The sequence below is a fragment of the Cebus imitator genome, unplaced genomic scaffold, assembly GCF_001604975.1.
Source record: "Cebus imitator isolate Cc_AM_T3 unplaced genomic scaffold, Cebus_imitator-1.0 Scaffold18, whole genome shotgun sequence".
Classification (NCBI taxonomy): Eukaryota; Metazoa; Chordata; class Mammalia; order Primates; family Cebidae; genus Cebus; species Cebus imitator.
In genome coordinates, this window is record NW_016107333.1 from 3,634,692 (window position 1) to 3,661,952 (window position 27,261).

The 27,261-nt window shown below is 53.7% G+C and overlaps 1 protein-coding gene across 1 annotated transcript in view; it reads left to right on the top strand.

Annotated features, from left to right (window-relative positions):
• The first annotated feature begins 735 nt into the window (after positions 1 to 735).
• The window catches only part of TGM2 (transglutaminase 2), a 38,037-nt gene continuing 11,511 nt past the window's right edge, over positions 736 to 27,261 (top strand). The window contains exons 1-9 of the mRNA XM_017512163.2: positions 736 to 1,013; positions 4,544 to 4,723; positions 10,176 to 10,418; positions 15,153 to 15,271; positions 17,954 to 18,082; positions 19,144 to 19,321; positions 23,823 to 23,958; positions 24,650 to 24,753; positions 26,742 to 26,984. Of these exons, the coding sequence (XP_017367652.1) occupies positions 1,004 to 1,013; positions 4,544 to 4,723; positions 10,176 to 10,418; positions 15,153 to 15,271; positions 17,954 to 18,082; positions 19,144 to 19,321; positions 23,823 to 23,958; positions 24,650 to 24,753; positions 26,742 to 26,984 (1,342 nt within the window). The 5' untranslated portion in view covers positions 736 to 1,003. The remainder of the gene's footprint in view (positions 1,014 to 4,543; positions 4,724 to 10,175; positions 10,419 to 15,152; positions 15,272 to 17,953; positions 18,083 to 19,143; positions 19,322 to 23,822; positions 23,959 to 24,649; positions 24,754 to 26,741; positions 26,985 to 27,261) is intronic.

Consider the following 27,261-nt stretch of genomic DNA (forward strand, 5'->3'; position numbering starts at 1 on the left):
CAGATACAAGGATGGGTGAGATGGGAGGATTATCTGGGTTTGCTTCAGGGAAGGATATGGGTGTCTCATTTTTGCAGGTGCGTCTGCATGTCTGTACCTGAGTCCATGCTGGCATGTGTGTCCACCTCTGGGTAACCACACCTTTGTGTGTCTGTGCACGCCCTCTCTGATTTTGCGTCCACATCTGACAGTAGCAGTTGGTGTGTGGCGGTCTGTGTGTGCACCAGTTGCCTCTAGACACCTGCCCATCTGCTTCCACAGCTGTGTATGGCTCACAGTCAAGGCTACCCTGCTATGTGTCAGGCTGTGTCTATGTCCTGGTGTGTCCCTACAATTTGAATCTGATTTTGTGTCCGTGTCACTGTGTCTTTGTGTCCAGGAAGGTCTTCTGTAGTTGTGTCTGTGTGTAACTCCACAGCGCCGTCTCTGTGTGTCTGCATCCGCTCCCTGTGTATGTGTATCTGAGTGTGTGTGTGTGTGTGTGTGTGTGTGCGCGCGCGCGCGCGCGTGTATGTTGGGGGTAGGGGTGTCCTTGATCCCAGATCTGACCTGAGAGTCCACGCCTGTGTGTCCAGGTGCGCCTGTGCACCCGGTTCCGTTGTGTGTTTCTGAGGGTGCTGCATATGTCTGTATCTGAGTGTGTGTGTCCAGGTGTCTGTTCTCCAAGGTCTGACTCTGTGGGTCCAGGTGTGTCTGTGTCCTGGGCTAGTGGTGTGTGCCTGTCCGCTCCCCCAGGGGGCGCCCTCGCCCAGCCGCCGTCCCTTCCTCGCGCTCCGGTCCCCGGGGTGCGCCCCAGCGCCGGCGGCATGGGCCCGGGACTGGGTAATGGGTGGCCTCCCAGGTCGCCGCCTTCCCTCGCGGCCCCGCGCACCGCCCCGCCCCCGGCCCGCCCCACGGCGGGCTATAAATTGGCGCCGCGCTCCGCCTCGGCAGTGTCCGCAGCCAGGGGTTGCACTTGGAGGGTCCCGCCGCCAGTGGAAGGAGCCACCGCCCCCGCCCAACCATGGCCGAGGGTGAGTACTAGAGTCAGTGCCGCCGCCGCTCAGGGGTCCCGGGGCTACCACCCAGGTCTCAGGTGCCCCACGGGGAATTGGGGGTCAAGACCCGGTGGGAGATGAATCCCTAAGTCCTGATTTGGAGAGCAACAGGCAGACTGGGCCGGGTGGGGAGGCGCCTCAAGGCTGGTTGGAGCCTCAGTTTCCCCATCCGCAGTGCATAATCGTAAACCCTTGCCTCCCTAGATCAGGTGGAGCAATGGACCGGGAAGGGGTGTTGCAAACTGTAAAGTGCTGCCCTGGCGGATCACTGGCATGTGTTCTCCATCAGTCAGTGGGGGCTGGCTCCCTGATGTGTGCCTGGAGCTGAACAGGGGGTGCGGGCCTGGCCTCAGAACACTTAGGTCAGGGAGGTCCCTGCCAGCCGGAAGGGGTGTGCATGCCACCCCAGTGGTGTGCAAGCCAAGCGTGGCTGAGTCCTTGGCTCCAGAGGCCGGAGAGGAGCTTTCAGCATCCTATGGGGGAGGCTTTGGAAACCAGGCTTGCTCTTCCCGCTCTCAAGTTCTGCAACCCTACACCCCTGGCCACTTGTTGAGTCTCACCTATAAAATAAGGACAATAGTGTCAGCCTTTGGTGCATCCGTGAGGGCTGAGAGGGGTGGAACAGAGGCTTAATTAATTTCATACCAGTAACCCCCCTCCGCGACACACACACACACACACACACAACCACACACACACACACACACACACACACACACAGAGGCAGCACTGCCGTAGCTCCCAGTGGGAGGGATTTCTACCACGGAGGATTCACTGCTGGACCTAGAATCCCAGCTGGCTCTTGGGTTAAGTTCATCTGGGGATGGCTTCTGCACCCACTGCCTCCCCCAGGAAGGGGTGTGGGACAGGGACATGGGGCCGGTGGAGCAGGCGTGGGTGGCAGGAACTGTGGACCCGCCTGACCCTGCCATGTGGTCTCAGCCACCCAGCTCCCAACACACTGTGATGTGTCACCTCGGTGGCCGCTTGTCCTCAATGCATCTTCTCACCCCCAAGCTCAAAAGCAGGACTCAGCGGTGCTGGGAGATCCTGGAGAAGCTAGTTATGACAAGCCCCCAGCCTCATGTCACAGGGGTCACTTCCGACAGAAGACCTAGACCCTTTCTCCGTGCAGAAATCCTATAAATCCTACAATTCCAGACCCCAGTGTTTCTGCACCTTTGGAGCTAGACATGATTTCTGGGAACGCTTCTTCAGAGAACAGACTGAGAAAATGTCTCCCACAGCCCAGGGACTGGCCATATCTCCAGGGTCTTCCACGGGGACAACAATGGCCTCTTTCCTGCTCAAGCTCCCTGGGACTGAAGTTTCCAAAAACAGCATTTCCTTGCCCCAGCAGGCCAGCAGGAAGTTCTTCCTTCTGGCCACAGAGGTCTCTCCTGTTGCAGTTCCAGGGGACCGACATCCCTGATACTTCAGTGGCACAGAGCTATCTACCCTCAGGTTTGAGAACAACACAGGACGTGGTGGGGGAGGTTCATAAGAGGGGCTGGGGAACAAACTCAGTGCTGTAGTGAGGTGGTTCCCTGGGCAGAATCCTACAGAATCCCACAGCTCTGGATTCCAGTCCCAAAGCAGCCACTCGTCCTGGGACCTGGGGCCACCTGGCGTCTTTGCCTACAAAATGGGAATCATGATGGCATCTATGTAAGGGAGTCATTCTGGGATTTAAGTTGAGATGATTCACACACAAGGCACTTTGCATCTCATTTTTGGAACGGTCGATGGCGGGCAGGAGACCTGGGCTGTCCCACGGCAAGGACCAACTTGCGGGGTGACTTTGAACAAATTCCTGCCCCTGGACCTCAGTTGGACCACATGTTCTCCAGTGGCCCCACAACTAGAAGAGTCTGTCTTGTCCACTCCTTCCACCTTAAGATCTTCCCAGTCTTGACCTTGAGCTTGGCAAGGTTTTTGAGATTTGTTTTTCCCCTAGACTCCCACCCATCTGTCACCCTGACCTTGCCCTTGTCCTCAGCTCCATCTGAAACTGTAAATGGAACTTTCACATATCAAGCTTCCGTCTTGGGCTGGGCCTTGGAGAAGGGGTTCCCCAACACCTCTTCTAGACTCACAACAGCCCCTTGAGACTTCAGAGGAGGAAGCACAGAGACGGGGAGACACCTACCTAGGCTCACACAGCAGCACAGCAGAACGAAAACCTACCTCTGGAAGTCTCCAAAGCTCCTATCATGTTAAAAATGTTTCATTGTGGAGAATTGTTTAATCAATTCCTACATCCTCATCACCCAGTCCTGACCACCGTGGCTTCTCCTGCCCCTGCCCACATCCTCTATTATTTGCAAGCAAATCTCAGACACCACTACATGTCATCTGTAAATGTTTCACTGTATGCCTTTAAAGGGTAAGGACTCTCAAATTAACAAAAATTCTTTGATATCACCATTATGCCGTCCGTATTTAAATTCCCAGTTGTCTTATACATGTAATACATCTTTTAAAATACTTTTTTGAAACCAAGATCCAAGTAAGATCAATACATCACAATGGGTTTAAGTTTCTCTTTATAGGATCTCTCTTTAATGGTTCTTTTTTTTTTTTTTTTTTTTTTTTTTTTTTCGTACAACCTTTTGTTAAAGAAACTGGATCCTTTGTCAATAGTTTCCCAGTGTATGAAGTTTTTCAATTGCACCCTGGTTCTGTGTTTAACTTGTTCCTCAGCCCTGTGTATTTCCTGTAAATTGAAAGTTGGATCTAAAGGCAAAGCCCGTGTAATTGACCTATACCAAATACTGCCCCTGTTTAAACCAGAAGAACCCTCTGATAGCAATAGAATAGCTCGTGTTTATAGAATATTTATTACACAACAGACACTGTATTGGTTTACATACATTAATTCATTTCATCTCACACCAGCCCTGGGAGGTAGATACTGCAGTTCCCCATGGCTGCTGGAGATCACACAGCTAGGAAGTGCCACAGGGGTCACAACCTTGTGATTAAAAGATTAAGGGAAAGCTGGGCACCTTGGCTCATGTCTGCACTTTGGTAGGTCAAGGCAGGAGCATCGCCTGGCCCAAGAGTTTAAGACCAGCCTGGGCAACATGGCAAAACCAAAAATGAAAAAATTAGCTGGGCATGCACCTATAGTCCCAGCTCATTGATAAATGAAAAAATTAGTGGTGCTCATCTGTCCTCTCAGCTACTCAAGAGGCTGAGGTGGGAGGATCCCCTGGGCCCAGGAATTCAAGGCTACAGTGAGTGATCATACCACTGCACTCCAGCCTGGGCAACAAAGCAAGACCTTGTCTCAATTAAATTAAAAAGAACAAAAAAGGGTTAGGGAGATTGGGCCCTCCCCAGCCCCTGTGTGACAAGGGCTGTGGAGAGAGGTCAGCAGGGAGAATGGCCGTGCTTCGTGGGGAGTAAGAGGGCACAAGGCCCCCATGTCCAGGGAGGGCGGGTTCTCGCTGGGGCTCACAGCTATGCTCCCGAGGCTCATGCCTCTCCTTCTGTTTCTGTAGAGCTGATCTTGGAGAGGTGCGATCTGGAGCTGGAGTCCAATGGCCGAGACCACCACACGGCCGACCTGTGCCGGGAGAAGCTGGTGGTGCGACGGGGCCAGCCCTTCCGGCTGACCCTGCACTTTGAGGGCCGCAACTATGAGGCCAGTGTAGACAGTCTCACCTTCAGTGTCGTGACTGGTGAGTACCTGCAACCACACTCCACCACCACCATCGCCGCCTCCTCTCTCTCCACCCTGACACGCCCCAGACCCCTGACAGAGAACAGGACAAATGACTTTACCCCTCTTTGTTCCCTGGGAGATTGCCACCTGTCACTAGCCCCATTTTACAGATGAAGGAACTGAGGCCCAGAAAGGGAGGAGATGTCACAGTGGACTACCAGCTTTGTGAGCAAGCCTGTGCCTCTGGCCCCCTGAGCTCTGAAAGCCTCTTATCACCAGGGCTGCAGGTCAGCCTTCAACCCGGAAAGTTGATTAAGATCCCATTCACAAGCCAGGCATCGTGGTGCATGCCTGCAATCCTGGCTATCCGGAAGGCTGAGGTGAGAGGATCATTTGAGTCCAGGACTTTGAATCCAGCCTGGACAACACAGCAAGACACCACCTTAAAAGAAAAAGGAAAAAGATCCTGTCTGCCCTTTCCAATATCGAAACAACTTTCTAATCTCTCTGCTGCCTGAAATCCATGCAACCCAGCCAGGCACTGGGATTAGGCCCAAATCAGGCCTGGGTGGCAGAGAAAGAGCCCAGCTGGCTTCAGCCTTCTATGTGGGCAGCTCTGTGTCCCAGCAGTTCACTCTCCAGGCATTAGGAGTCTGCCTCAATCTCCGGGGCTGGACAGAGAGACCTGGATTCCAGTGCAGGCTGGGCTGCCCACCTGCAGTGTGACCTTAGGCAGATTACTTAACCTCTCTGAGCCTGAGTTTCATCATCTGAAAGCCCTCACGTTGGAAGGTTGTTAAGTGTCTGCTATGGGGGAGGGCCTGTGGTTGTTTGCAGCTGTTGCTTATCTTTGTACTGGGGCCCCAGGGATAGGTAAAGGGACGAAGAGACCCCAGCCATCTCATCCCCAGATGTGTGGTGCCCATTTTCTTTGTTGACCTTTCCTGGGAAAATGGCCTCAAATGCCAAATCAGTTGGGCTGGGATCTGGTGGGAGGCACTCCCTTGAGGTCAGTGAGGGGCCATCTGGCTAGGACTCAGGGTGGGAAAGGCCAGTGCTTTCTGAAGTCTCTGAGGGCAGAGATGGCAGCAAGCATTCCTTGGCTGGGGCCTGCGTTGACCTAGAAGGCCGTTGATAAGGCTTATCACGGGGACTGCAGGCTAGCCTTGGATTTCCCCTCCATGCCTCTCCTCCCTGCCCCTGTCCTCCTGGTAGAGGCACACCCACTTCCCAGGAGATCCCCCACAAGCACACTGGCCCCTGTAGGGCCCTTGCTAACAGAGCCAAGGAGCCCCCAGCAAGTCTTTGGTCTTCCAGCCTCAGTTTCCCCCTCTACGAAGTGGAAAGTTCGAGTACATGGCAGTTAAGGGCTGGGTCTGGTGACCTGAGAAGAGTCAGGCTTGGGATAGTGAAAATCACGACATCCGTGGAGCACCCGCTGAACCCATGCTTGCCTCGAATCCTCGCAGCTTAGAAGTATAAAGGACTGCATTTTGCAGGTGGGAAAGCCGAGGCTATGAGAGGTCAAGTGACTGGCTCAGGAGGGTCCGTCACACAGCGAGTTAGGGACACAGAAGGCTTCAGACCCAACCACAGAGTGAGGCGCTGCATCCCTTTGTCCCTGCAGGGCGCACATTTACCACCAGTGCCTGCGGCGGCCCCGTGTGCTCCTCTGTGAGACGGCACGGTCGATGAGCCGCTGGCTTGGGCGGTCTGTGATTTCTACTTTCTTTTTTATGTATTTTTCTTTCTTTTTTTTAAACTTATTGCAGGTTCACGGGTACACGTGCAGGCTTGTTATACAGGTAAACCTGTGTCACGGGGTTTGCCGTACAGATTATTTCATCACCTAGATACTAAATCTAGTACCCAAGTGTTATTTTCTCTGCTCCTCTCCCCCCTCCCAACCCCCACCGTCAAAGAGGCCCCAGTGTGTATTGTTACCCTCCCCTGTCTGAGTCCACGTGTTCTCGTCCCTTCGATCCCACTTACAACGAGAACGCGTGGGATTTGGTTTTCTGCTCCTGCGTTCGTTTGCTAAGGATAGGGCCGCCTGCTTTTCTCTTCTTTCCCTCTCCAGGCGCCTTTCTTCCTGTCCATCTCTAATTGTCTGGGCGGCATAGTGTTAGCTCATTAGGGCCCTGAGTTGGGGTTGGGTGAAGGGTAGCTGACCTTCCCACCCCAGCAAGCTAATCTCCGTCCTCCAGTCCCCACCGACTTATCTCAGCCCATAACCAACCTTCCCTGGTCACTTCCGCTGCCCCTGTAGGCAGCTGCAGAGAGCCCAGGACTCTGAGTGCGCACAGCTTCCCTGTCCAAGCAACCACGAAATTCCCAGGGCCTGGGGAAGCCTGAGGGACAATACCAGGAAACCAGCTCCCCCCACCAGCTCCAGGCCTGACCTGGGTCAGCGCCCGGCTCAAGGCCTGGCTAGGTGACTCTGCTGCTGTGCGGGAACATTCTAGCTTGTCATGGGAAACTGAGGCCCAGAGACACAGGAGAGCTGGTGAAGGTCACTCAGCGAATGGAGTGTGTGGCCTGATCCCACACATTCTCAGATGTTGTGTTTTCACCCAGACAGTTAGAGACCCGACAGACTCTGTTATGGGGTCCGGACCACACTAGACAAATGCCATCCTTGTTAGAGCGATAAAGCTCTGCTTCCCTCCAAGGCGGGGTCGGGGTTTGAGGGGGTGTGGAGGTGGCAGTGGAAGTGAGGTCAGCCTGGAGGAGTGAAAGGAACCCTTATGTGGCTGACAGAAGGCTTTACTCTGGAAGGTTCTGCTCACACACCCCATCCCAGCCCAGCCACCATGGTCTGGGACAGTGGCCAGGACCCTAGAGTCCCTGTGGTCATTTGGGCCCAGAGTGGTCCTCATGGAGCCCCTGGTCCCCCAGAGAGGATGGTGTGGAACCACAGCCAAGGAATTTGTGAAACCAGCTTACGTGAGCGGCGGGCGGACTGAGGGACAACCTGGCCTTCTCCTGCCCCCCAGGGACCTGGGAAAAAAGGGGTGAGTGTGTGTGCATGGCTGCCCCAAGATAGAGAAAAAGGAAAATGCGTTTCCTGACTTGTCCCCAAGGGTGACATGTCGACAGCAACAGTGGCGATGGGACCTGGCCCAGGCCTGTTGCCACAGAGACCGGATCATTGAGCCTCCGAGCCAGGACAGTTCTGAGATTGAAAGGAGCGGCCTTAAGAATTATGCTGGGACCGCTGGCATAAACTGAGGCTGTCCTGAGCAAACGGCACTCCACGGTCACCCCAGCGCCACCCCTCTCAGCCTCAGTTTCCATACCTGTGAAGTTCTTCAGTGGAACTAGACAATCTCTACATTCCACTCCAGTCCTCACCATCTGCTGTTTGGCCTGAGAATTCAGATGTTTAGTGGCCCCTTTTAATGACACTGACGATCGCTCACGTTTCCTGCATAATTACCGTGAGCTGGTCACTGTTCAGAATGCTTTCTATGAACTCTCACAGAACCCTCTACACAGAGCTGGGAGGTGTTCATGAAAACTGAACAGGACTAACTATGATTTCCCTAGCACTTACTATACACCAGGCGCCTTGTGGGATGCTTTGCATGCCTGTCCTCTTTAAGCTTCACAACCTTATAGGGAGACAACTGCCGCTGGCCCATTTTACAGATGAATAAACTGTGACATAGAGAAGCTAGTAACTTGTTCGTCACAGAGTCAGTTTCAAACCTGAGACTGGACCCTCCCAGGCATGTGGCCTAAGCCCGTTTTCTTCCTGGGTGAGAAAACAGATCAGAGAGGCCTGGTGATGTGGCCCAGGTCACACGGTGCTCAGGGGCAGAGTCAGGGAGCCAGATCCAGGGTGGGTCTGGGACCCCAAACCTGCACGGCTCCTCCCCAGATGCCAGCTCTGGAAGTTAGGGAACATTCAAAGGCTTCCAGTTGGCTCCTGGCACTTGGGCAGGGCCCCAGAGGCCTGTATCGTTCCTGTTAGTTTATGGTTATGTTTGAGCTGGGTGTGAGTGGGGCTGGCCGGCAGGGAGGAGGGGGCTGGGGGCTGGGAGGGAGCTCCTGGGTGAGCAGGCCCCAATATTGCCAGCAGTGGTGGGCAGAGCTGCAGGGAGGGAGATGGAAGAATAAAAATAAACTCTCCCGGGCACCCGCCCAGCCAGGCAGAGAACGTCCTCTGTCTCCCCTCCACCGCCCATGTCCAGAAAGTGGCCAGCCCCTCCTCGCCCTGCCCATGACTCAGACTTGCCTGCGGGGGTGGGGCCCTCCCCCCACCTGGAAAAGCAGCTGCGTTTCAGCGTGCACATCACTGTACCTTTGAGAACTCGGCCAGGGAGCATCCTCTTTGGGAAGGAGAGGCACCGTAGAAGACCACCAAGAGCGACAGACCCCTTCAGATGCAACCTTGGCCACAAACTCCTAGGGTATCCTTGGGAGGCCCCTTCTCTCTCAGCCCCAGTTTTCTCACCTGGGCAAGGGGTCTCAAAGGAAGCGGATGCTTCATAAAGTGTCAAAGGCTGTAGGAAGGTGAGGGGTGGTTCTGACCGGCATCTCGGAGCTGCCTATGGAGATGCAGGGAACAGCAGTTGGGGGTCTTGGGGACATAGACACCTAGAGGCTGTGTGGGCCAGCCAGCACCCCTCACGGCCTGACAGCAGGGGGTTCTCAGCGGACGGAGGTCCCTTCCTGCTCAGCATCTGGGCTTCCTTCTCTGAAAGAAAAAGCAGGATGTGGCCAGACACAGTGGCTCACCCTGTAATCCCAGCACTGTGGGAGGCCAAGGCGGGCGGATCACCTGAGGTCGGGAGTTCAAGACCAGCCTGACCAATATGGAGAAACCCCGTCTCTACTAAAAATACAAAAATTAGCTGTGCATAGTGGCGTGTACCTGTAGTCCCAGCTGCTTCGGAGGGTGAGGCAGGAGAATCGCTTGAACCCAGGAGGCAGAGGTTGCAGTGAGCCAAGATCACACCACTGCACTCCAGCCTGGGAGACAGGAGCAAAACTCCATTTCAAAAAAAAAAAAAAGAAAGAAAAAAAAAGAAAGGGTAGAGGGTTTAGGCAGGAAAGGAAGGCCCCAGGGCATCTTGCCTAATCCTTGTCTATGCTACACAAATGGGCCAGGTGACCCCAGCGAGAGGGATGGGCTTGTCAGAGTCACGTCATGGCAGAGCAGTGGAGTTGAGACTTGGCTCCGGGCTGCGTGGCCCTCTCTTAGGAGGAAGCTCTCTCGTTGAGGACATGCTGTGTGCCTGTGGCTTTTTATGCATTCCCACAGAACCATTTTGAAAGGCGGGGGTTCTGAGTCCCCTTTACAGATGAGGAAACCGAGGCTCGGAGAGACAAAACTTCTTGCCAAAGTTATTTCAGTGGTTAGTGGCAGAACTAGGCCTGGAGCCCAAGCCGGGGGACCCCAGGTGGGTGCCTTGCCCTGCCATGCCACCCCTAGCTCATGGCTACTGCGTCTCCTCCCACAGGCCCAGCACCCAGCAAAGAGGCCGGGACCAAGGCCCGGTTTCCACTGCAAGACGCTGCAGAGGAGGGTGGCTGGACGGCTGCCGTGGTGGACCAGCAGGACGGCGCCCTCTCGCTGCAGCTCACCGCCCCCGCCGACGCCCCCATCGGCCTGTATCGCCTCAGCCTGGAGGCCGCCACCGGCTACCAGGGCTCCAGCTTCGTCCTGGGCCACTTCACCCTGCTCTTCAACGCCTGGTGCCCAGGTGAGCCACGCTCCCTCTGCTCACAGCGTTGGGGTGGGCAGGGCTGGACCCACCCGTGAAGGCCACTGGAGCCGGGAAGAACAGGGGTAAGAGACACACATAAAGGGGACTGAGTGAGACCCGCTGTGCCCCAGCCTCACAAAACCCTCAAGACATGAGGACTCCTGCTATCCCTGTTTATAGAAACAAAATGAGGCCGGGCGTAGTGATTTATGCCTGGAATCTCGGCGCTTTGGGAGGCTAAGGAGGGAGGATCACTTGAGGGAGCCAGGAGTTTAAGACCAGCCTGGGCAACAAAGCAAGACTCTATCTCTACAAAAAAAATTTAAAAGTAGCTGGGTGTGGTAGTGCGCGCCGGTGGTCCCCGCTAATTGGGAGGTTGAGGTGGGGGGATCACTTGTGTCCAGGAGACCGAGGCAACAGTGAGCCATGATGACACCACTGCGCTCCAGCCTGGATGACAGAATGAGACCCTGTCTCTAACAAACTAGAAAGGAAAGGAAGCAGAATGATATGCCCAGTTCCACATATTGCCCGAGAGACTTCAGTCCCTGTTGAGCCCTGCATGCTCCCAGGCCACTGTCAACTAGGGCTTGGCAGTGTCTTAGTTTCAAAAGCCTCCCATCAGGAATAGGGTGCCCAGCTGATGCCCAGGCCCGGGCACTATGTCCTGCATCTGATCTGTTTCATGGGCCCTTGGTTTTTTTTTTTTGAGATGGAGTTCTGCTCTTGTATGCCAGGCTGGAGTGCAGTGGCATGATCTCGGCTCACTGCAACCTCTGCCTCCCAGATTCAAGCGATTCTCCTGCCTCAGCCTCCCAGGAGCTGGGGTGACAGGTGCCTGCTACCGCGTCTGGCTAATTTTTGTATTTTTAGTAGAAATGGGGTTTCACCATGTTGGCCAGGCTGGTCCTGAACTCCTGACTTCAGGTGATCCACCCACCTCTGCCTCCCAAAGTGCTGGGAATTCAGGTGTGAGCCACCACACCGGGCCAAGGTGGGGGCCCTGTTTTAAATGTCACCCAGACTGGTTTGGGGAAGGGAAACGGGGAGGTGAGGTTGGAGGGCGGGCTGGGGTGCAGGGGGTGAGCAGGAGCAGTTTGACTGTCCAGCCGCCTCCTTACCCACCATCTCGTTGGGCCTCTCAACAATCCCAACGGGGAGATGTCAGCGTCCCCACTTCACACACAGAAAACGCAGGCTTGGAGAAGTTAAGTGGTCTTTGGAACCTCTTTCAATAAATAAGTGGACAACCTTGGACAAAACTAGAAAGTGAGAGGGGAGAGTTTGAAACAGCGGAAACTGACTTGAGCCAGGGGGAGGAGCCAGGGGTTGTCAGTCACCTCCCCAGGCCTCGATTTTCCCATCTAACTAGCAAGGCAGTCGGTTCTAATGGTCTGTTTCCTTCCTGCTCTAATGAAACAAAGCAGGGAGAGAAACCTCGTGGGCCGGGACCCTCCTGGGAATCGGTGTCCCTCCTCAAAAGGGCAGGGAGTCTGGCCTCCCGGCTGTTAGACAGCCACCTTCTTGCTGGGCCACTGCTTTATTTTTTTTTCCTTCTCTATTTTGAGGCACTTTATATTTGAGCAGAAAGCTTTTAAATTTTTCTCTTTTCCATATTTTGATTTTTATTTCCAATAGTAGTAAGCCCTGACAGCATTCTCTTTAGAAAAGCTTCAAGGCCAGGCGCAGTGGCTCACGCCTGTAATCCCAGCACTTTGGGAGGCTGAGGCGGGGGAATCACTTGAGCCCAGGAGTTCAAGACCAGCCTGGCCAACATGGCAAAAACCCACCATCTCTATAAAAAATACAAAAATTAGCTGGACACGATGACAACCTGTAGTCCCAACTGCCCAGGAGGCTAAGGTGGGAGGATTGCTTGAGCCCAGGAAATCGAGGCTGCAGTTGGTTGGGATTGTGCCACTGCACTCCAGCTTAGGCGACAGAGAAAGCCTCTGTCTCAATAAAATGGGAGGGGAGAGGAGGGGAAGAGAGGAATGGGGAAGGGAGGGGAGGGGAGGGCTTCAAGCCTACAGAGAAATGGCCCCCACCTTGACCCCTCCTCCTTGGGGGACACCATTGTTAGACATTTTGTGGGGACTCACCTCCTTAGGTCAGTCTGTATGTGCCTGGAGAAATTGCTATATTTTACATGTATCTCTGTGTCTCTATCTCAAACATAAAAGGACCCCACTGTGGACATCAGCCTACATCTTGGTTTTTTCCCCTCGAGAGACAGCGTGAGGATCTCTCCACATTGGTCTGCACACATCTGCTCATTCATTCTTTTTCTTTTCTTTTCTTTTGAGACCGAGGCTTGCTCTGTCACCCAGGCTGGAGTGCACTGGCGAGATCTTGGCTCACTGCAACCTCTACCTCCCGGGCTCAAGTGATTAAGCTGCCTCAGCCTCCCAAGGAGCTGGGACTACACACATGTGCCAACATGCCCCGCTAATTTTTAGTAGAGACAGAGTTTCGCCATGCTGGCCAGGCTGGTCTCGAATTCCTGGCCTCAGGTGATCCGCCCGCCTCAACCTCCCAAAGTGCTGGGATTACAGGTGTGAGCCACCGCGCCCGGCCACATCTGCTCATTCTTTCTAAGGGCCTGGAGTGCTCTGTGTCTTGCCCACGTGGATGGTCTAGCCCCCACTGATGGCCACGAGGTTGTGCCCAGAGGTTCATCACGTGCAGGGATGATGTGTCAATGAGCACCCTTGCTTCATACCCTGTGGCCAATGAAATAATTTCTTGGGACAGAAGTAGCCTTTCTAGACCCCACCGTAGGCTTGGTTTGAATTTCAGTCCGTCTGCAGAAGGTCGCAACTAGTTGGCAGCTTTGCCAACGAGACAGGAACTTACCGACGTCCCCACCCTTGTCCATGCCACAGGGTTTCAGAGTTCAGGGAATGGGGGGCGTGTCTGGGGGATGGCTCCCTTCCTCCTACTTGGCCTCACCCAGCGGGTTGGAGTGGCGGTCAGCCAAGTGGCACAGTGACTAAAGTGACCCACATCCCAGGGCGGGAGCCGTGGGCTGGTGATGCAGAAGAAGGAAGTTGGACCTGAGTGGGAGGAACTCAGGCTGCTGCGGGAGGAAATTGGTCTGGTGGGTGGGAAAGGTCTGCCTGGAAAATGGGACCCTCCTGTACCTCAGCTCCAAGACCAATATGATCGAGTGCCAGTTGTGTGCAAGGCTACACGTCCCCAGGGCCCCCACCTTTACCGGATGGAGACCTGAGCTGGGGACGTCACAGTCTTGGCATCCCGAGCCGGGGTGCGGACAAGTCAACAAATGCTGACACTCATTCTAATGTTGAAACACTGTGGGTTCTCCTTTCTCTTTCACTCTTTATCTCACATCCCCCGGCTGCTGCAGAGCCATTATAGTTCATTGACTTCAAGGTTAACTTTTATAGAAGTTTCCAGAGCCAAAGAGCAGAATACACAAGAGATTTGGCCTCTTTCCCGTTTCTCCTCACTATGATGAAAGTGCGCTGCTGGCCGCTGCAGATGGGCATGACAAAGCCCAGGGGTCAGAGGGTCCAGCAGCTGCTCCCTTCCCGGGCCACCTTCCCCGTTAGACCCAGAAGGCACAGTGCCTGGGGCCCGAGAAAGTTTTAGGGGCCCGTGAACATGTTTTAATTGATTTTAAAATCACAAGAAAAAAATGAACATTTAAGTTGAACAATAGTTTCTAATATGTAATATTGAGATCGCTGTCATTAACCAAGGCAGTCATAAAATTCAGTTACTTTTTTTCTAATGGAGGAAGGAATGCATGAAGCCAAGAGGGCCCGGGGCTCACCAAAGTCATAATGGAGCTCCAGAGTGCTCCTTCTTGCCCTCACTTTCTTCATTGGTGAAGAAGTCAGTAAAGCCAGTCTGACCTTTGGGCCCCTACCATCTGGCCCCAACTTCCTCAGCCCCTCTTCTCCCCTCACTGGCCACAGACAACTAAATGCCCTGCATTTTCCAGCAGCCAAAGCTTTGTGCTTTCTGGTCCTCTGCTTAGAATGCCACCCTCCAGGTTCCAAGTCTCTAAACCTTAATCATTTTTCAAGATGACATTCAGATGTCACCTCCTCCAGGGAGCCCTCTGTGACTCCCTCAAGCCGGACAGGACCCCACCTTTGCTGAGCTGCAGGAACCCTTTCTTGGCCGTCCCCTCTGCTACTGAGCTCTCTTTACCTTGAATCAGGCTCTTCCCTCATGCTACTCAGGACTTTAGTTTCCAAAGCACCTTTCAGATCTGCATTTTGTGCTAACACAGTGAGGTGTTAAGGTGGGCAGAGAAGGCGAAGTAGCTTGCCCAGGGTCACACAGCAAATGAGGATCAGGAGTTTCCTGACTCCTGGCCCAGTGCTCCTCCATCTCTAGTCTCAGTTTTGCCAGCTATAAAATATTCCTGAGCCTTAGTTTTCCCATCTTTAAAATGGGGCTTTGAAGGATCCTTCCTCATCAGGCTCTTCTGGAGATTAAATGTAATAACACATTTATCACAGGACCTGGCACGTGCTGAGTGTCAGAGAAATGGCAGCCTTTGTTGTCACTAACCAATAGCACATTACCTCATTGATGCGGGATTATTCATTAGTGGTTACTTTTTCTGATTAAAAGAAGGATGGATCCCTGAGACACTGGCTTGACCCAGGGAGTTGACATACTTGACCATCAGGTTTGCAGGGACCTTGGGCCTCACCAGACCCAGAGCTGAGGCCCCTCTCTTCCTGCCCGCAGTGGACGCTGTGTACCTGGACTCGGAAGAGGAGCGGCAGGAGTACGTCCTCACCCAGCAGGGCTTCATCTACCAGGGCTCGGCCAAGTTCATCAAGAGTGTACCTTGGAACTTTGGGCAGGTAAGCCCACACCCTGTCTCTCCCAACCATCTCAGGTCCTGTGTGTCTGGGGGCAGCCAAAGCTGCACAGGTGGGAGTGAGTCAGAGTCACCCACCTCACGCTGTCGTGGATGCAAAGGCCCTGAAATGGCTGAAGGTTCAGAGAGGGCCAAGGCTGGCCCGAGGTCACACAGCACAGGCGGCGGCCCTGGATTTAAGGTGGGGAAAGAACTAGGAGAGCCTTTGGGAGCTGTGAAGTTGGTTGGTGTCCTGGCAGGAAGAGAGGGGCCTCAGCTCTGGGTCTGGTGAGGGGGAAGAGGGAACAGTAAAGCTCAAGTATTGAAATAATAGGCAGCACTTGAGGGCGCTCACTATGTGCTAGGCATGTGCCAAGAAGGGGCGTTAAACCCTCACCCAGATCACTGGTTCTCAGGATCACCAGGAGGGTGTTAAAACACTGGGTGGGGGCTGAGAATTTGCTTTTCAAACAAGCTCCCAGTTGATGCTGATGTTGCTTGTCCAGTAACCATACTCTGCGAACTGCCGATCTGGTTGTATCTGTTAGCTACTGCTGCATAACAAATGTGGGAAATAGATGTTTGGTGCCGCAAAGAAAAATCAGCACTGAGACAAAGGATCTTTTAGCAATGCAATTTTTATTTCCCGGACTGTAGGACCGGTACTGTCATTAGCCATCTTGCCAGGAGAGTACAATGAACAAAGGAAAACAGATACATTTATCCCTTATGCATTTAGATTTGTCCTTACTGCTGTGTCTGATCTCCGTTGGCTGGAGCCAGACCTCACAATTTAAACTAGAACCCGATTGGCTAACGACTTAAAACTTTTCTAAACAGGTAAAAGCCATGGAGAGCTGGGACATGCCTGTGAGCATGTCCAGCACAGATATCTTGGTAAAATTACAAGCACATAGAGTGTACTACGTGCATGTAAGCATGGCATGTTTAACAGTTACATAGGATGGGGCTTAACAAAGAGTTATCAGCACACTTATGATTTATTCTTTAACAAGAAAGGAAACTTTAAAAAAGGAACTTTTCTACTTCCCACAACAAATAAGCCTGAAATTTAGGGGCTAAAAACAACAATCACTTATTATTTCTCACAAATCTATGGGTCAGCCATGCATGCTGTCTGGGCTGGGCATGGCTGGCCTCAGCTGATGGCTCATCTCTGTTTCACATGGTTTCTCCCTCTCCAGCCGGCCAGCCTGGGCTGGTTCTCTAAACCGGTGATGATGTATTTCATTTATCATCCAGTGACCTGTAAAAATTCTTGAGACTCTGCTGGAAAAACTCACGAAGGAAGAACCATTGCACCCCTGGCCACTCAGCCTCCTGGTGTGTTAGGAGGTACTGGCCTCCTGGGGTGGGGTTCACCCTGAGGCTTCCCCCAGCAGCCTCCACATCAGGTTCAATGTTCAGGGCTAGAGGATCCTGCCCTGAAACCATAGGGAAGTCTTCCCCGTATAATCTCAGGCTCTGACCAAAGTTTTCTCACCTGAATATTGTGATGATAATTGCAAAACTCTGCCCAGCAGCCCTGTAGCCTGCTGTGGGATGTAAATGAAACGGTGGTATGACCGTGATGCATAAAATACATCAGAAAGTGAATTGGCTGTTATCTTTCCGGGCTTTTTATTCTCTCTTGAGAAAGAGAACAAAGCCAAATTCTTCCTATATTTCCCAAGGTCCTGTTTTGTATCCGGGCTTGTGCTGGGCCGTGGGACATGGCCCTTGCAAAGCTTCTGGAGGTGATCACAGTCCAGGAAGACAAGACCCAGAGAAGGGAAGGAGTAATAGCCTATGGGTGTCGGGGGGGTGTCTTCTTGAAGTAGGGAACATTTGAGCTGGGCTTTGAGGAACAAGTAGGAGTTTGCCAAGCAAGGAGGTGTGTGCACGGTATACTAGGCCAAAGGAACTATGCAAGAGCTCAGAGGTGGGAAAGTTTATGTCGTGCCTGAGAGGTAGGTTGTAGCTTGGGGCATACCTTGTGTGTGAAGGAGTCCCAAGAGATGAGGCTGGAGAAGCCAGCAGTGTCCAGAGTGTGAACAGCCCCGAACATCAGGCTGATGGCAATAGGGAGCCACAGATGGTTCACACCACAGAAGGCTACTGTGCAGCTTGGAGGGAGATCTGGACCAGGAAAGGACCACAGAGAAGGGGGGAAGAGAGCAGACAGAAGGGCCCCTGAAGGCGGGTGGTCCAATGGAAGGTGACAAGAAGGTGTCCTGCTTTTGAGAAAGATGACATTTGAATGGCAAGGATGAGAAGGTGTGAGCCCTGCAGAGAGTGGCAGGAAGAGCATTCCGAGCAGAGGAAATAGCACGTGCAAGGGCCCTGGGGCAGTGAGCCCAGGCAGAGTGTCCCCAGGGGCCCCGGAGACATTGGGCTGCCCACTCCATGGGCTCTGCTCCGGATTCCCAGATCTCCCCATCCAGGCCCTTGATGAAGACTGTCACCCCCTTGTCACACATTCACAGCTCACCCAGTCATTGTCCCACTCCATTCCCTCCTGGGCCATGAGAAGCTGCCACCAGGGAGATTTGGGAGACTCAGCTGGAGCCTCCCAGCCTGCTGTGTGGGACAGAGCAGGAAACAGCTGCTGAAAGCTTCAAGGAAGGCTCCCTGGAGGAGGTGGCTTTCCAGCTCCCTGTTTCTCTTCTTGTTTCCTCTAACACAGTTTGAAGATGGGATCCTGGACATCTGCCTGATGCTTCTGGATGTCAACCCCAAGTTTATGAAAGACGCCGGCCGCGACTGCTCCCGCCGCAGCAGCCCCATCTACATAGGCCGGGTGGTGAGCGGCATGGTGAGTGAGTGGCAGGGCCCACAGGGGCCTCCCACAAGCCCCTCCCCCACAGTGCAGACACAGGCCATCCACTGTGCTGGGGGCGGTGGGGGTACCCGGGAGATGGGTAAGTCTCAAGGAAGAGACCTTATTTTGGAAAGACAGGATTTTCACAGATGAGGGTGATGCTATGAGCAATTAATTTACTCATTTCTCCAGCAAATATTTATCAAGTACCACCTGTGTCCTAGGCACTGAGGAGAAGCCGAGAACATGTCCTGTGTGGCCTCTAACTTCATGGAGACTGTGTTTCAGGGGATAGCGGGGAGGGGACTGACACTAACCAAAATCCCCCGTGAACAAGCAGGCAGTCATTAATGACGGTGCACGCTCCGAAGGAACCTGGGGTTTGAGAGCGTCAGACCGCAGGGCCCAGGCTCAGGGAGGGGCTGGGGGGCTCCCTAAGGTGGTACCCAGGAGAAGGGCGACCCAGGCAGAGGGCACAACTGTGCAAAGGCCCTGCAGAGGGAGCGACTTTGGCGGGTTTGAGGAAGGAGGGGCCTCCAGTGTGCCTGGAGCGGAGTGAGCAGGGCCGGCGGGTGCAGGGGAAGCCGCAGAGGAGGGCAGGGGCAAGACCAGACGGCCTCGTGGATCGTGGTCAGGAGGCTGATTATATTCTCGAGGTAATGGGAGTTCAGGGGAACACATAATCTGGGGTGGGGAACACATAATCTGGGGTGGGGGATACAAGGGGGTCTTTGTAAAGCTTAGATCACACTGTGTCACTCCCGAACCATCCTGTCCTCACAGAACAGAGAGAGTCACATCCCAGCATTGTGTTCAAGACCTTGAACCTGCCCCACCTCCTCCTTCCCCATCTCCCTGCTGTCCCCTAGCTCCAGCCCCCACCGTCTGCCGCACACCGCGGTCTGCCACACACCGTGGCCCCTTTGCACGTGCTATTTCCTCACACTGGAGCTCCCCTCCCCACCTCTCACCCCCTGCTGTACTCAGGCTCACCTGGGTGGCACAGCCGTCACCCCATCCCAGGCTCAGTCCCCATGCTGCCCTACTGGTCGTAGGTCAATTGCAACGATGACCAGGGTGTGCTGTTGGGACGCTGGGACAACAACTACGGCGATGGTGTCAGCCCCATGTTCTGGATCGGAAGCGTGGACATCCTGCGGCGCTGGAGGAACCACGGCTGCCAGCGCGTCAAGTACGGCCAGTGCTGGGTCTTCGCCGCCGTGGCCTGCACAGGTGAGCTGGACTCTGGGATGTGGGTCGTGAGCCCTGGAAGGGCACAAAGAGCACCGGAGTAGGAATCAGGACATCCCTGCCCTGATCCTGCCCCTGCCACCAATACTATCAATGCGCTGTGTGGCCTAGAGCCTGTGGCCACCCTCTCTGGTCCTTTATCCAATAGCCATCCCTCCGGCGGTTGCTAGGATCAAGGCTATCATTGGGAAACTGCATGGGCTGAGAACTTGGGCACTGGAGCCAGGCACACCTGAGTTAAAAATCCCCACCCTCCCACCACTCACTCTGTGTCCTTGAGCAAATGAATTCTTTCTGAACCTCAGTTTCCCCATCTGGAAAACGGGGACAACAAGACCTACCTCCTAGAGTGGGTGTGACATGAGGCTGCTCAGCACAGAACCTGGCCCAGTGTTGCTCTCAGCAAATCTCAGCCAGTAAGAACTGGAGCGTAGCAGTAATCTCAGTGTCAAGAAAGAAAGCATGTTCTAAAACGCAGAGGGGGAAGGTAAAGCAATTTCAAACCAAAAAAGTAAAACCAATCTAAAACAAAAATCTTAAAAACGTAAGGCCAGAAAATGTTGGCCACTGTTCCCAGGCTGTGATGGTGTTGACGAGAATGGGTTGGCATCACACGCTGGCTGAGAATGTAGACTCTGGAGACCGGACGATCGCTTGAGGCCAGGAGTTTGAGACCAGCCTGGACAATACAGTGAGACCTTGTCTCTACAAAAAAAAATAATAATAAAATAAAAATTGGCAGGCATCGTTGTGGGTGCCTGTAGTCTTGGCTACTCAGGAGGCTGAGGCAGGAGGATCCCTTGAGCCCAGGAGGCTGGCTGCAATGAGCTATGATCATGCCATTGCACTCCAGCCTGGGCAACAGAGCAAGAGCCTCTATCAAAAAAAAAAAAAATAGACTCTGGAGTCGAGGCTTGGGTTCAAATCCTAGTTTTGCTTCTTACCCGCTGTGTGTCCTTTGGTAAATCACTTAACTCCCCTGAACCACAGTTCCATCGTATGTAAAATGGGCATGACAATAGTAACTTTATCCCGGGATGGTTATGAGGATTAAATGAGTTAATATATATTGTGTGAGATAGCTGAGCGTGATAGTGGTGCCCCAGTAATCTTAGCTTTTTGGGAGGCTGAGGCAGGAGGATCACTTGAGCCCAGGAGGTCGAGGCTGCAGTGAGTTATGATTGCACCACTGTACTCCAGCCTGGGTGACAGAGCAAGACCCCATCTCTAAATAAATAAATGTGGAACGTGCTTAAAATGATTTTGGGTGCACGATAGAAAATACTTATGTGACGATGTCACTTATTGTCATTACTATTATTATTACCAGGCTCAGGAAATCTAAAAGGCAGGTCTGGGGTTCCTGGCTTTTCTGATTCCAAAACCAGTGCTAAGGCCCAGGAAGGGGTGCCCAGGAGGCTCCCAGCACGTCCTCCACAGCAGCAGGCTGGGTCGGGGCGGCCTAACTGAGGTTCTCGGCTCGCTGTCCTTGCCTTCTGACCCCTGCCTCTCTGCCTGGGACTGCCTGTTCCCTGTGACCGCTGAATTCCCTTTTCCTGTGGTAACTCCCTCATCCCAGAAACTTCCCTCTGAGAGGCCTAAAACATGTCTTTTCAAAGAAGCCCATGGGTTTTCCTGGAGAGTCCCCACCATCCAAGGCCGGGGTCCCCAGGCTCACCTGCAGAAACCTTTGTCACCCTGGGCTGTGGCTGCCTGAAGGTTCAGCAGCAGGCCCTGCCCCGGGCTGCCCACTCCGCAAGACCAGGGCTGTGTCCCGGTCCCTGCAGCCTCTTCTCAGGCCGTGTGGGATGGAGCTGGGGAAAACTTGGCCAAGAAAAGGACTCTCCGAGCACCGTGGCCGTGGAGCTCATGTGCGGAGCCAGTGGTGAATTGGGCCATGAACTCTGGAGCTGGACTGCCAGGGTTTGAATCCAGCTCTGCCTCTAACCCCTGGGTGGACTTGGGCAAGAGAATTGATGCCTCCAAGCCTCAGTTTCCTCGTCTGTGAAATGGAGACAGTGGCGAATGATCTCATTCACAGGAAGCTCTTTGTACCAGGGAGAGATCACTTAGCACAGTCTCCAGCTCCGGTTAGGCTGGGGCCGGGGGGTTTTCAGGGGAGCCTGGGATTCCGGCGTTCTAGGCCAGATCCCTCACTGTACTTCTTCAACGTCCGTGAGTCAGCCAGCACTGATGGGTGACGTCTGCTGTAACGGGCACCGTGACACACTGTGTTATTCCCCAGCGCCGTCTCAGTGCTGGCTCTGGGAATGGGCAGGCGAGGCTCTGCGCACACCCGTGGCCTCTCTCTGAATCACCACAAATCCCCACAAGCTGCTATTCTTAGCTTCTCTTACTGAGGAGGAAATGGAGGCTCAGAGAGGGGAGTGTCTTGCCCAAGGTCACACAGCACGTGAGCAACACAGTCAGGCTCTGATCCAGGTGTCTTTGGTGCTGGGGCAGCCTCCTGTTAGACTGTGATGAGGCCCCCCAGGACACCATCCTTGGGGCAGGGGCGCTTGGCTCCCTGGGCAGCAGAGACAGGCCTCCCCCATCCTGTGGTCTATACACAGTCCCCTTGCATGGTGGGTTTAGACCTGGCGTTATGACACCAGCCTTCACTGAGGGCAGCCTTGCAGCTGTGCTCTGCCCAGGCCTCAGGGGCACAGGAACCAGGCAGGAGGACGAGGCCATAGCTGTTCCTTCCTCCCTCCTCCCAGCTCCCACCAGTCTCCTGGCAGGAATCCAGGGGCAACCGGTAAGCTCTTACCGTGGCCGATGGATGCTGAGCCCAGGGCAAAGGTCACATCCCTTCCCCTTCCCCCAGATTCAGTTTAAATCAAAACTAAAAGTACAGCAAAAGTCCCACAGATTATATAATAACGTAATTGTTTCTCTTCATTTTTTAGATATTTTTTCTGTGAATCTGTTGCTTTTACAATATACATAAAAAGCACGTTTTAAAAATGAGGAAGTAAAAGCACCCATCATTCCGTCCGCCAGAGCACCCAGCGGGCCGTGTGGCCAAGATCCACGCCGGGGTTTTCCTCCCTCCCCTGCGCTTCTTCCGCCACCGCTGAGCTGGGCCCAGCTTGCAGATGCCAGTCAATGTCCTGTCTCTGTTTAATGTGTCTTTGCAACATCGGCCCCTTTCCCAGCAAACAGGGCCTTGGCAGGAACACAGGGCCCTCCCGACATGTCTGAGGACTCTGGCCTGTGCTTTGACCTGATTACAGGGCCACATGCATCCGTGTTCTCCTACATTGGGAATGATGGTGCGCCCCCAGTGGTATCACTAATGCACATAGAGATGGAACCAAGGCCCAAAGAGGTGAAGGGACTGGTCCCAGGTCACACAGCTGGAAGCAGCTGGGTCTCCAGACCTCTGTCCCCTCCTCTGCCTGTCCCACTGTTTGAGTCTCACTCTAAATCCCTATCTGGAGGAGAGTCAGTCATTCATTCACTCCTTCCCTCCCTCCCTCTTTCCTCTCCTCTCTCCTTCCTCCACTCCTTCATCCTGTTTGACAAAATAGTCAATGACAGGCCTGTGCCGGGCTCCAGGATCTAACATAAGACAGATCCCTCACTGTCCTTGGAGGACTAATTAAAGAATCCCTCACATGCCTATACAGTGGAACAGAAGACGATCTCCATCGTGCTGTGAATGCAAATGATGGGCAACCTGAACCTGGCAGTAGCCTTCCAGGCAGAGGGGATGGCAGACACCGATGCCCTGAGGCTGGCGGGAGCAGAGCCAGCTGGAGGCCAGTGTGGTAGAGCACCGTGTGCGAGGAGGGGGTCAGGGGCCAGACCTTGCAGGGCCCAGCGCCATGGCCAGGGCTCTGGCCTTGACCTCAAGGGCCATGGGGAGCCGTGGGCAGTTGATCTGAGGAGTGTTGACACCAGATGTATTGTACTGTATCATGTCATATCGTATTGTATGGCATTGCATTGTATTGTATTTTGAGACAGTGTCTCACTCTGTCGCCCAGGCTGGAGTGCAGTGGCACGGTCTCTGCTCACTGCAATCCCCACCTCCCAGGTTCAAGCAATTCTCCTGTCTTAGCCTGCCAAGTGGCTGGGATTACAGGCATGCACCACCACGCCCGGCTAACTTTTGTATTTCTAGTAAAGACAGGGTTTCACCTTGCTGAACAGGCTGGTCTTGAACCCTTGACCTCAGGCCTGCCTCAGCCTCCCAAAGTGCTGGGATTATAGGCGTGAGCCACTGCGCCCAGCCCTGATTTGTATTTTAGAGTCTGCTTCTGGCAACTGTGGTGTGAGGGGGATAGAGTGAACACGGGGTGACCAGAGAGGTGGGCGCCATTGTCCAGGCAAGAAGGGCTGGCTCATGTTCTCCCCACTTGGACAGTGGGTACACAGTGACCCCTAGAATACAGATGGGCAGGCGGAGGTCCAGAGCAGGGCGGACGTCTCAGGACCTCGGCCCATCCCATCACCCAGCTTTCCACTCCTCCGACAGTGCTGCGGTGCCTGGGCATCCCCACCCGCGTCGTGACCAACTACAACTCGGCCCATGACCAGAACAGCAACCTTCTCATCGAGTACTTCCGCAATGAGTTTGGGGAGATCCAGGGTGACAAGAGCGAGATGATATGGTGAGGCGGGGGCTGGGGGGGGGTCAGAGCCCACTAGAAAGGGCCCCATGGAGAGGACACGTGGGAGGGCTCCTTGGAGGAGATCACATTAGAACTGGGCCTTAAAAGTTGAGCAGTGTTTGAGCAGGCTTGGGGAGGGACAACAGGAGCCAAGACCTAGCGGGAGAGAAAGTCAACCACATACACGATGGGGCCTCGGGAAGATCATGCTGCTAGTGTGTGGGGGGTCTGGACTGCCGCACTGGGGTCCCAGGCTTGATTCCGAAGGCAACGGGTTGTCACTCCAGGCTTCAGAGTGGGAGAGGGCAGTGCTGACACTGACAACTGCCAGGAGGGCCAGAGGGCAGAGATGGGGCAGGGGGCTGGGGCGCGGCCCAGCCGGGAGTGATAAGCTTTGAACGGACAGGAAAGAAGCAATGGAGCCAAGACATCAGGAGGTTAGAGGGGCCACTGAGAGGGGCGAGGAGCGGGAGAAGAGTTGAGAAGGGCTCTGAGGTGTAGCTGTGGGCGCCTGGCTGGGGGGGTGCTGTGAGCTGGGCCCCCGAGGGAGGAAGAGCAGGGCAGTGGGGAGACGCGCTGGACTGTCTGGGACGAGGCGGGCGTGCCTCGGGGACCTGCGTGGGTGGGCTGCCTGTGGGACGTGGCAGTGGATATTGCTCATGTTCTGCTTCATCCCCTGCTGTCCGCTCAGGAACTTCCACTGCTGGGTGGAGTCGTGGATGACCAGGCCGGACCTGCAGCCGGGGTACGAGGGCTGGCAGGCCCTGGACCCAACGCCCCAGGAGAAGAGCGAAGGTGCGTGGGCGGGCACCGCCGAGACTAGCAGATGGGGAAGCCACGGCTTGGGGAGTTAAAGTGACCCGGCTGGAGGGAGGCAGAGCTAGGAGCTCACCGGGAGACCACTGACGGGTCCACGCCGGGGAGGGGGACCTCACTGACATCTTCATAGCGCACTTCCTGATCATCTCAAAAGCAATTCACATGCATTCTGGAAAGCAGGAAATACAGAGAAACACAAAGAAAAACACCAAATAGCGTCTGTCCTCTCACGCTAAAATAGCAGCATTAACATTCACACAAGCCTCCATTGATTTCAAATCGCATGTTTGTGTGTGTGTATGTGTGTGTCCATATATCCATACATATATAAAACACACACACGTATGTATATATAAACATTATATATATGTTATCTATGTGTATGTACACACACACACACACACACACACACATAGTACCTGTGTGTTTAAAAGAGAGAGAGAGTACAACCAAGACAAAATTTTGTGATGCGCATGGACGCTCTCTAAGGAATTTTTAAATGGATAAAATATAATGCACAGGGTTATAAAGAAAACCAATTTCATTAAAATACAGTTATCACAGTTTTAAAAAATAAAGTTATGATATAATAATCCATGCTTCTTTATAGAAGAAGATCTAGTGATGGAACCAGTAAGCCCATCATATAGCGGTAGAGAGAATTTACGAGGGTACATGAATTTCCTGCTGTCAACTGTGACAGCTGTAAGATCGTAATGACCACGCCTGTGGTTCCTAGGAGTCCTGCATGCTCCTAAGGCTGCTGGGGTTCGTTTCCTGCTTTTGTAATTGAAGGAGGGGCTGTAGTGAAAACAAAGATAGCCCTTTTTCCCCATCCAAGTTCATGCACCCCTGAATTCCATTGGCGGTGTCTCGGGGGAAACCATGGACCCTGGTTTAAGACCTCCAGTTATATGGAGCCTTTTCCCCCAGCTCTATCCACTTCTCAATAAAGCATTAGGATTCCTCCAGCAGGTGGGTTTCTGTGATTTGATTGTTATTGAACATGATCATGGTCCATCACGTGGACCTACTAGACTGTACCTTTCCAGCCTCCGGTGCTCAGCATTGAAGTCTGCGGGCAGTGTGGGGCAGTTATCAACCACACTTATGTAAACAGCAGGCACCCGTATGCACTTGCAGAACACACACGCCCCGAGGTCAGGTGCACGCGGGACACTGAGCTCCACTCTCAGTACGAGCAGGAAACGAGACAGATGTCCTACTTGCTAACATGTCACCTGCCCTTGGCTCCGTGATTTCCTTAGGATGCCTGGGATACGTTTCCGTTTTATTTATCAGATACTTGCATAGCATTTAGTATAGGCTAAGAGCTTTACATCTATAATTCATGAATGCTCATTAGGTGGGTCGAAATCTTATCTCCACACGAAACTGCTGCTTCCAGAAGTTAGTGACTGGCCCGAAGTCACCCAGCTACTAAGAGGCTGAGCTGGGGCCGGGCGCAGTGGCTCACACCTGTAATCCCAGCACTTTGGGAGGCTGAGGTGGGTGGATCACGAGATCAGGAGTTCAAGACCAGCCTGGCCAAGATGCTGAAATCCCGTCTCTACCAAAAATACAAAAAATCAGCTGGGCATGGTGGCGGGTGCCTGTAATCCCAGCTACTTGGGAGGCTGAGGCAGAAAATTGCTTGAACCCAGGAGGCAGAAGTTGCAGTGAGCTGAGATCACGCCACTGCAATCCAGCCTGAGTGACAGAGTGAGACTTGGTCCCCACACCCCCCCAAAAAACTGAGTTGGGATTTGAAACTTAAAAGTTGTGCTCCAGATCCCCTATTCTGAACCCTTCCCAGTGGTGCCCTCCTAGAAGTGGAGTCCTTCTGTCAGAGGGCTGCGTGGTCTTGAGGTTTCTGGCCACATGTGGCTGAATTGGGGAGGGTTTTAGAGGATGCCACCCAACCTTCATCCAGGCCCATCTCTTCCCCTTGCCACCCCTGCCAGGGACGTACTGCTGTGGCCCAGTTCCAGTTCGGGCCATCAAGGAGGGCGACCTGAGCACCAAGTACGATGCGCCTTTTGTCTTTGCGGAGGTCAATGCCGATGTGGTGGACTGGATCCAGCAGGACGATGGGTCCATGCACAAATCCGTCAACCGTTCCCTGGTCGTCGGAATGAAGATCAGCACTAAGAGTGTGGGACGTGACGATCGGGAGGACATCACCCACACCTACAAATACCCAGAGGGTAGGTGCCCTGTCTCTCAGAGTCTTTATTATGACCTTGCAGACAAGCATCCTGTTTACCCAGGCCAGCAGGCTCATGTATGTGTGTGTGTGTTTTAACTGGTAGCCTACATACAGCAATGGCCCCGTAGGCTATACCCCTTCTTAAGCAATTCCTTAGAAACAGGAGCAGACATGTCGAGGGGCAGTGGTAGAGGATTATTTGTTTAGGGAAAGAGTTTTATAGTCCACAGAAGGGTTCAATTCAGTTATTAAGACACTTGTTTTTAAGTTGGTTT